Raw genomic sequence first — 10,292 nt, forward strand, 5'->3', positions numbered from 1 at the left:
GGTACAGTGAAAACCAACATGGTGTGTACAGTGTAAATGCACATTATTTTTGTCCGAGATTATCGATGTTTATTTTCTTATGTTTGTGCTGTACATGTATGTGTGGCTGGGGGTTTGTGGGTGTACGATGGCATACTGTAAGTACATATTGTACTGTATTTATCATTGATATTCTTTGAATTTTAGCTGTAGTATCACACTGGTGTACCAAATGGATGTTTTTTAATCGTGTTTATATTTATTTTATGTTCCGTTTTATAGCCTGCACATAGTTTTTGGTTGTTAAAAGATGTTCTTTCGACCTCAAAAGCTTTTTTAACTTATGATTCCTATATATTTTCTTCTCCCATCCCACCTTGAGAATCATTACTTAAATGGTTTATTTGGATACCATAGATGGATTTCCTACCAAATCTACATGAGTCCCATCTCTGAGTCCTTTTAGGGCTTTGAATTCATGACCTTTTACACTGTAGAGACGATGAAATTTAAAGTTTGAATAAAAAATATATTCTAAAGCCTGTGGTGTTTTCTTTGACTAGCACTTCACTGATGTGTACAGACTATAAAAAGAGGGATGTCTTCTATTGAACGCTCTCAGCAATGTTTAAAGAGCCCTGTGGCATCTCTGGCCCCTGACCTCTGGAAAATTGGCTGGTTTGGTCTGGAGAACCTGTAAAATATGAGAGAAAGTGACGTGGTGCGGAGTCAGAGGGGATTCGGCGTTCTTCGGGCATCCTGACTGACACCGTATGTCCTGAGGAGCAACAAACGGACAAACAAGCAATCAGAAAAGATGGAGCGATTCGACCAGCTCACATTTATAACTGTCACTCAGCAGGGTCAAAGTGGAAAGTCTCTATTTTTCATTCCTCCCTCCCCACATCACAAGGATTGATTCTTTTCCAAAGGGAAACGCGTTCTCCTGCTTCGAGATTCCTTCTTATTTTCTCTGGTCTGACTGCTGCCAACTGTCTCAGTGAAGATTGAAACCAGTGGTGAAGTGCTGTGAAATAGGCCACCTGGGCTTAGGAAAGTCTTTTGAGAGTTAAATCTAAAGCCAAAAATTATTTATCATTACTCACAATAAAGCAGGGCATAAATATCACACTAATAAAGGTTGATTTAGCATGACTGGGCCACATTACGAGGGAAATTTACTTAATTTGGTCACTTCATGGTTCAGTAATGCCTGTTTGAAGTTAATTGGTTTGTTTAAACTCAACATGAAATGAAAATGTATCCTATTTGCTTTCTTAATACGCATTCCTGATCTATTTGTACATTTAAGTTAGTGCAAGTTATTCTTAAGAAAAACTATTACTTAAAAAAAAAAAAAAAGTGTTTCAAATACGCACAATGCGGCCAAATACAGAAATGTGCTGCAAATAATCGCAACGCAACCAAATACTAAAATGCGCTGCAAATTCTTGCAACAGAACCAAATAGGCAGAAATGCACCGTAAGTATGCACAGACCCCAATGGAATGTTTAAGGAAACCGCAATATGTGATGAACATAACTGGGACATTATCAATGTCTGCTCTGAAAGATGAAATTTTTTTGTTTATTTTATCATCCTGATCAAATGATTCCTTAGCTTTTTTGGATATTATTAGCCTAAATAAACTGACGAAATACATAGTTACTTTAACTGTGAAATGTTATGTAAGTTGGCTAGCTAATTAACCGTTGTATTGCTACACTAACCATATTTTAACCATGGTATGTGTACAACTGTGATTATACAAATGGTAATCAATATGCCCAAAAGAAAAAAAAAAAAGGTTACTACACTTTTACAATAATAAAACCATGGTTAATTTTCAGAAGGGTTGTTGGGGTCCCCTTTTGGATAAACATTTCTGTTGTGGTCTATGCTACTTGCAACACTTTTTTGTATTTGGTTGTGCTGTGCATATTTGCAGTGCGTTTCTGTATTTGGTTGTGTTGCGAGTATTTGCAGCACGTGTTGTCAAATTTAATTTGCTGGTGCTTTTTCTAATTGCATATATTTTCTTAAGTTGCAGCACGTTGAGCTCTCTTGGCCACCGTAAAAATGAGCCTAACTGACCTGTAAATGACGTCACAATGAAAATTCCTAATAGTTATTTTTTCATATTTAATTCAGCTCTACAATAGATGCTTTAAATTTTCTTTGTCAGCCTTATGCATTGTGCACTGACATATTTTTTACACATTACTACAACAGTGTTTAGCATGCACTCCAAAAACCTATAAAGTCTAAATTGCTCCTGTAATACTTTGCAGCTAACAATAGCTACCAGTCCATATCCTAGCATTCATCTGGGCTCAAACAGGCTGAGTGTGTAACAAAATCATTCATTTCTGTTTACCACGAAATAGGTCGATATCTTTATAAAACAATCAATCCGCGCTGCAGGTTTCCCAGCGAGAACAAGCAGGCTTATTGTGTTACGCACTGTTTTGGTTCTCATTCAATTCGCAGGCTTGTAAAAATTGGCCTTTGTGCTTTAAAGGCGAGAAGTTCAAGTCAGGACATCGATCAACTGACGTGACTGAGAAAGAAGTGGACAGAATACAAATCTCAAAAGCAGCAAAATGGAAGAGTTTGGCTTTCAGACCAAAAAGTCTGAAGTTTGAGAACATCAATCTTACCCCAATGGCTTCTGAAAACTCTCTCTGCTGTCCTTCAGTCTGCTGTTTCCTGTCAAGGTTCTGTGTGGCGTCTCGCTGGTCTCCCCCTGGACTGTGTCTCAACGGCAGTTGGCAAGGGCTACAGAGACATCCACAGCGATTCTGCGGTGTTGACAGACTATAGTAGCTATTGTGCAGGTCTTTGTGATTCACCAGTGGTTTGAGCTTCTGTTCCCTATGCCTGCTTGTCCCTCTGTAACCTCTTCCTCGTGCCAGTCTCCGGATCACCACTCTGGGTCTGGCTGCGGTGGGCGATGATGACCCAAGGTGGGCCGCCTTAGCCAGGCGCTCATGGCACCATTCGATTTTCTTTCCAGATGCCTTTTTCCAAAGAGCTTCAGGACTCCTTGTTTTATTGTTCGCTGAGACAAGTCCAGCACACCTCCAGGATGTGGTTTCCTCCGTCATTTGCTCATGAGATGATTCCGGAATCCACTCAGTCATTGGCAGAATCCCATTCACCTCTACGATATGTACTTGCAGTGAGCTCTCGCTGACAGTATTTTGTCTCTGGGTCATTGAATCAGTAGATACGCTGGGATTATTGGGAACACAGCTCGGGTCTGGTGCACTTGGTCTCTCAGTGGTAATGTTCACGTCTGGGCTGGCAGACTTAGTGGGGACGCTACTGATTTGAGATGCTTTCCATCTTGAGTTTGCTTCATCCGATGCATCATTTGCTCCAGATACGCATGACCTGGGCTGAGCAAATAAATGAGGGGACAAAATGATGTTCCTTTCGTCCAAGTAACTGCACTTGTGCCTAATTTTCTGTTTAGCCTCCTGGTATTGATGAAAGGCATTATCATCTGTTAAAAACAAAAAACAAAAACAGTGGTATATAAGGTTTTTTTATGTTTTTGAAAGAAGATGGTTGTCCTCCTCAAGGCTCCATTTATTTGATGAATAATACAGTAAAAGCCATAATACTGTGAAAAATATTACAGTTTAAAAACTGTTTTCTATTTTAATATATTTTAAAATGTAATTTATTCCTGCAATGCCATTACTCCAGTCTTCAGTGTCACAAGATCCTTCAGAAATCATTCTAATATGCTGATTTGCTGCTCAAGAAACATTTCTTAAGATCAATATTTTAATGCATTTTAATTTTATTATTATTATTAATATTGAGGTTTCTGTGCTTGTTTAAGTTTTTCCCTCTTTATTGTAATATTTTGTATATTTCTCTAATTATCTTTCTTGACAGGAAGATTTCTTTCAACATAAAGTTGGTGCTTAAAAATTATGAGTGGAAAATGTGGTATTTTGAGTCAGTGAAAAAAGATGATTGACACAATGGATGCAGCATCTGTAGCTGACAGTAAATTTGTTCAAATGTAAGTTTTTTATGTACACTTATTTAAAACTAGCTAAGTTGCATATAGAAAATACAATATTGTACAATTATAATAAAATGTGTAATCAGTGTACAGCACATTCATAAATTGAAAAAAAGATTTAAAAAAAAACATAAAAAAACATTTAAACAGTTTTAAAAATATAAAAACATAAAAAAAGTATTTGATGAATCAATAAAATGGACCTGATGTGCTTTATTTATTAATCATTTTGCAGAAGCAGTTAAAAACCTGGCATCTTGCTCTGACCAAAGTGATCTGAAAGATTTGACTTCCCAACTTGTAAATACTAACCTACCAGCATCAATCTTATGCTGCTACAGAGAATGATGGGAAATGTAGTTTGGTCACAATTCTGTGTCCTCATGAATCAGCCAAATAAGTAGTGTTTTCTGGAAATTGCTATTTTTCATTGCTACCCCAATATAGACGCAATTAACTACACTAGCACTATTTGGGCTATTTATTATGGTTGCTAACACTCCTAGAAAAGAATAACTGGAAAGGCTATTCTGATGATCCAACACACCTGCCGGTAATTTTGAAGTAGGCTAATCCTATAAACCATTATTAGCTGGTTTAGGGCTGGAGCTAAACTGCATCATATTGATTTCATACCTGCATTAAAATATGTTGAGAAGATCTAATGTCTGCTTCGGGAACCAGAATGAATCCTCCCAGGATATTTGGGTAAATATAAACATTCCTATTTAGACTGTTTAACAAGGTTATGTCTATCACAGAGATGTAAGAGATGCTCTTGGGCCTTTGAGTGTCCATGGGGCTTTATTACAAATGCTGTGAAGTCTGAGCCCTGTTAGTCCGATGATTAATCACAGGTCCGGTTTTTAAATGTCAGGTCTGAGCCCAGCGTGGCCCGGCTCTGATCGATGTCCCACTCTACGACTATCTTTCAGAAAGCTGCACTGACGCTGTGGGACTCGCAATGACTCACCGTTTCCTCCAGAGAAGGTGAGTGGTGGAAGGTTTAAATGCAAATGTCTTCAACATCTAACCTCTGGAGAGCAGAGAGCGACATATTAGGGAAATCTGAGACAAATTTCAATTCTTTTCCAATTAATAAATTACCATGCTGAAATGTTTCTATATTTAATGAACTTTGGAATATCGTATTTGTTTTGTCCCTCTTTTGCTTTAATGACATCATCACTCTGCATGAACTCCACAAGTTAAACCTGATGATCATGTTACCCAGCATGCCTTGAAAATGATCTAAAAAGTTCTATTGGGGAAGTCGTGGCCTAATGGTTAGAGAGTCGGACTCGTAACCCAAAGGTTGCGGGTTCGAGTCTCGTACCGGCAGGGATTGTAGGTGGGGGGAGTGAATGTACAGCGCTCTCTCCCACCTTCAATACCACGACTGAGGTGCCCTTGAGCAAGGCACCGAACCCCCAACTGCTCCCCGGGCGCCGCAGCATAAATGGCTGCCCACTGCTCTGGGTGTGTGTTCACGGTGTGTGTGTGTGTTCACTGCTGTGTGTGTGCACTAAGGATGGGTTAAATGCAGAGCACTAATTCCTAGTATGGGTCACCATACTTGGCCACATGTCACGTCACTCAAAAGAATCTTGTGCTTTAATGAATGCAAGAACATCTAAGCATCTGTACAAAGAGTCCAAGTGTGACCAAGAAATCTTACAAATTTCTTCCTATTTTTAAATTGGCTTTTTCTTTCTCTCTTTCTTTTTTTTAAATCAAATTTTCACTGTGGTCTCTTTAGGGACCCGCTGTATATATAATGAGATTGGAGTAAACAACATCTGGCTGATATTTGCTCCTGTGCATAATATTATCTGCATAATATGCAGCATGAATGTTAGTTTTTTTTTGTTATTATTCACAACATTTTGAGAAGATACCAATACTGGCGTTTGTGAAAAGTATAGTAAAGTGAGATAAAACTGTTCATTATTTATGAAAAAATTACATGGAAAAAATGCAGCTTGTACAGGCGTATGCACAGCTTGTGAATTATGACCTCTAAAACACATGTAGTCAATTAAAGCCGTTTTTTGAGAATTGGTTTTGCGTGGAAAACCCTTATATGAACATGCCCTGGGCGTGTTTTATGCAAATTACTAGTTGTAGATACACCTGCCCTCATTTAGAATAATCCAGATTCATCAACCATGATGAATGATGATTTCTGTGTACATGCACCTGTTGTGAATTTGTCAGAAATTCGGAGTGAGAACTGTGCACATAAATATGCAATATGTGTGAAATTGTTAATGAACAAGTCCTAATGTTACCATTAAAGGAATAGTTGACCCCAAAAATTAAAATTGGCTGAACTGCAGTGAATAGGTGCCGTCAGAATGAGAGTCCAAACAGTTGATAAAAACATCACAATAATCCACACAACAAGAATTAACAGCTTGTCCAGTAAAAAGTTGCATGTTTGTAATAAATTCATCATTAACATTTTTAAAATCTAAATTGTTTCCACCTAAAATGTGAGTCCTCTATTCAGAATGTTTTCTCCTGTGAAAATTAAATATTGTTTTCTCCAGTCATGTTGTCTGAATCAGGAGAGAAATATGCACAGATCAAGCATTGTTACAAGGCAAAACTTATAAACAAATATGTGCATGGATTTTGATGTGAGAGGACAACAGGTGCTGGCCTTTTTCACTGGAGGAAGCATTATTATGGATTATGAACTGGTATTTTTCCCAGAAGCAGCGGTTTAAATTTAAATGAATCTCTAGATTTTTTTTTCCCCCTAAGTTTTTTTTTTATTTTATTTTTTTTTTTTAGAAGTTTTTTGCTTCACAATACATTAATTGATGGATTGGAGTGGTGTGGATTACTTGTGAATTATTGTGTTTTTATCAGCTGTTTGGACTCTCATTCTGACGGCACCCATTCCAAATTCTTCCAACACTAAATCATTATGCTATTCAAAGTTGATACTTATTAAAACAATTAAGTCTACTGAGCTACTAAAAAGCAACATTTAAGTAATAAAATGCAATTTCTGAGATTTGCTGAACTGAATCACAGTATCACAGTGTTAAATTATTTTTTAATGTATGTGGATGAAGCTGCATTTATTTTACATCTTGCTTACATAAATGTGTGCCAAGTATCCCATTACTCCAAGCCTGGTTATTGTCTTTCCCGAAAACTGCTTTAGTGACGAAACAATTCTCACCCTCCAGTCAAAACAATAGTTAAAAGCTCAAACAAACATAATAACCAGTCAAAACAGAAAACCGTGCAAATTAAGCATCTGGCCTCATGTCCCCATGTGCAGAAAAACCTCTACATGCTGAGTGATTGGCAGGAAGTCGCGCCTTTCAGTCCCGATACACACTGCGAGGTGATTTTGAGGCATGCTGAGTAGCAAGCTAGACTTAGTAGCAGACAAATGTTTGCGCTGCACATAATGGATGCCTCCAGATCCCCGCACGGAATTTCCCGAAGCAGCAGGTGAAAGCAACTGTGTAATTAGACGCAGGTCGCACACAGGAAAACGCCAGCGTCGTCCATTATCTCCTCTCCTGCTGCTTGAACTAAACCATGTTTAAGGGAACTCAGTGGGACTGTTATATATCAATGCTAAATTTCTCCAAATCTGAGTACATTTTTAGCAAATTTTCATTTTTGGGTGAACTGTTCCTTCTTTTTATCTTTGACAGAGAAAATGTCAATGCAAGAAATATCCATTGCAGTGAGTTGGGTTGGTAATCGTATCAATTACAATAATTGTATATGGTTTGAGCACGTATGACTCAGTACCAGAGTGGTGTTGTGGGTGAAGTGTCATTTGTGCATCTAATAGTCAGTGGCGGTCGTGACTCACACAGAGCCCTTGTTGAGCTCCGACATGCTGCTTGGCTGCTTAGAAGTTGCTCAGAAAACAAACGACATACTACGTTAATTTAAAAAAAATAGGGACAAGTGGAACAGAGAGCGGTTGTAATGCTGTAAAAATACTGAGTATACGAAACTAGTCTTAAGATGACAAGTGCCCTCTAAAACCAACAAATCAGACCAATCTAGGCAGCTTAGGCTATTTTAGAGATGAACTTTGTGTGTATATATATATATATATATATATATATTAGTGCTGTCAAACGATTAATCGCGATTAATCGCATCCAAAATAAAAGTTCTTTACATAATATATGTGTGTGTGCTGTGTATATTTATTATGTATATATAAATACACACACATTCAGTATATATTTTGAAACTATTTTTTTGAGGCATGCTGAGTAGCAAGCTAGACTTAGTAGCAGACAAATGTTTGCGCTGCACATAATGGATGCCTCCAGATCCCCGCACGGAATTTCCCGAAGCAGCAGGTGAAAGCAACTGTGTAATTAGACGCAGGTCGCACACAGGAAAACGCCAGCGTCGTCCATTATCTCCTCTCCTGCTGCTTGAACTAAACCATGTTTAAGGGAACTCAGTGGGACTGTCACTCAGGACTCTGATTAGGACTCTGATGTGGCATTAGAGCCATTTCAGAGAGTATTATTGATTTTTCTTTGGCAGCATTTTATTCCTTTCAGCTAGATTCATTACGATGCAAGCTATTACTTACATAGATTCCCTGACTGAATATGAATTGGTTTGATTGCTTACCGCTGATTCCACCATCCGTATCAGAACATTCCCAAGCACAGCACAGATCTCTCTTCTCACCTTTTCTGTGGAAAAAATTTGAATGCATACAAATTTAAATGCATAAAAGTCCAGAATTTTCAGAATACAACTTTTTAAAGTGCAGTTTCTGTAATAATGACATTCGACCATTGACGTAATGACGTTGTTGTCTATTTGCAGTAAATAGCCTAATTGATACTAAATGTGTAATTTTCCATTATTTAAATTATATATAATATATTGATGAATGAATATATATATATATATTTCATCAATATATTTAATTACAAATTTGAACTATATTCTATTTTCAATGATGGATGGATGGATGATACTTCATAAAACTCTTCTGAAAAAGTATCCTGAGCTACTAAAAAGCAACATTTGAGCAACAAAATTCAGTTTTGGAGATCTGCTAACTGAATTGAACCACAGTGAAGTTAAAAATGAAATTAGATTTCCACAGAAAGGACTGACAGGAGACTTTTTACAAAGCAGCAGCTAGTGTGTTGTATTCAGCATGATGGCTGGTGTTGAATAGTTTCTGATGTGATGGCAACAGGCAGGACAATAGAAGCTCTTCACTATAGCAAAACAACATCAGGTCAAATGAATGGAGCGTACAATGCTAACAGATTCCCTGTGAATGTTCCTGCAGCTCATCAAACCTCTCATCTGATAGAGAATGACTCTATAGCCCAAGACCAATGAGTCATGGAAGTCCATAATTATTCCTGGCTATTGTTTTCCATTACCATCACCTAATATCAGCGCTACTCAAAAGCCACCTCTCTAACATCTCTAAAGCACTCTTTGTGTGAAAGCGTAATGCAGAAGCGAAATAAGTAGAGTAATTTTCTCTGTTCCAGCCCTGTGTTCAGTGCAGCATACAATAGAAATGGCTTGTTTTGACGATATGAGAACTCTTAATTCCTCCAGCAGATTGCTGTTTACAGCAACACTCAGAGAGAGAGAGAGAGCGAGAGAGAGCAGAGCTGACACAACTGCTTCCAACATACAGTATAAAGTTTAAATTAAGACATAAATTCACATTGTGAGATAAACTCAAAATTGGAAGATATAAAGTTACAATTACATTTATATATACACACGTCTGTATGTGTATTTCTATATGCATATAAAAATACACAAATTATATATAGAAATATTATGTATGTAACATACATGTATAGATTTAAGAAATATATAATATTTTTTATATATGATATAAATCACTATATATATATATATATATAACTCTGAGGTGGAAACAGACATGTATCTAATACATGTGTACATTAATTATTATTATAATTATTATTACTAATAATTCATATTTAATTAAATGAGGACAATAAAATTAAAATTTATTTAAAAATAGTTTAAAATTTGTTTTTTTTCTTCTTCTTTGGAATACAAAAATCTACATTATGCATTTCTGAGCTGCTCTTTTCTATTATAAAATCATATCCAATATAATCATGTAGTGATTCTTACATTAGTCCATACGACTTGTGGGCCATATTGTTTTCTAAAGTCTAGCGAGTTTGTAACGACATGAGGGTGATTAAATGACAGAATTATATATATATATATATATATATATATATATAT

The 10,292-nt window shown here is 36.8% G+C and overlaps 1 protein-coding gene across 1 annotated transcript in view; it reads right to left on the reverse strand.

Moving 5' to 3' along the window:
• Nucleotides 1-607: 607 nt before the first annotated feature.
• Nucleotides 608-10,292, reverse strand: part of LOC107739027 (uncharacterized) — a 12,484-nt gene continuing 2,799 nt past the window's right edge. The window contains exons 2-4 of the mRNA XM_016550995.1: nt 8,661-8,722; nt 2,641-3,488; nt 608-757 (exon numbers count right to left, since the gene is read on the reverse strand). Of these exons, the coding sequence (XP_016406481.1) occupies nt 608-757; nt 2,641-3,488; nt 8,661-8,722 (1,060 nt within the window). The remainder of the gene's footprint in view (nt 758-2,640; nt 3,489-8,660; nt 8,723-10,292) is intronic.

Source organism: Sinocyclocheilus rhinocerous, unplaced genomic scaffold (assembly GCF_001515625.1).
Source record: "Sinocyclocheilus rhinocerous isolate Xijiao unplaced genomic scaffold, SAMN03320098_v1.1 scaffold1697, whole genome shotgun sequence".
Taxonomy (NCBI): Eukaryota; Metazoa; Chordata; class Actinopteri; order Cypriniformes; family Cyprinidae; genus Sinocyclocheilus; species Sinocyclocheilus rhinocerous.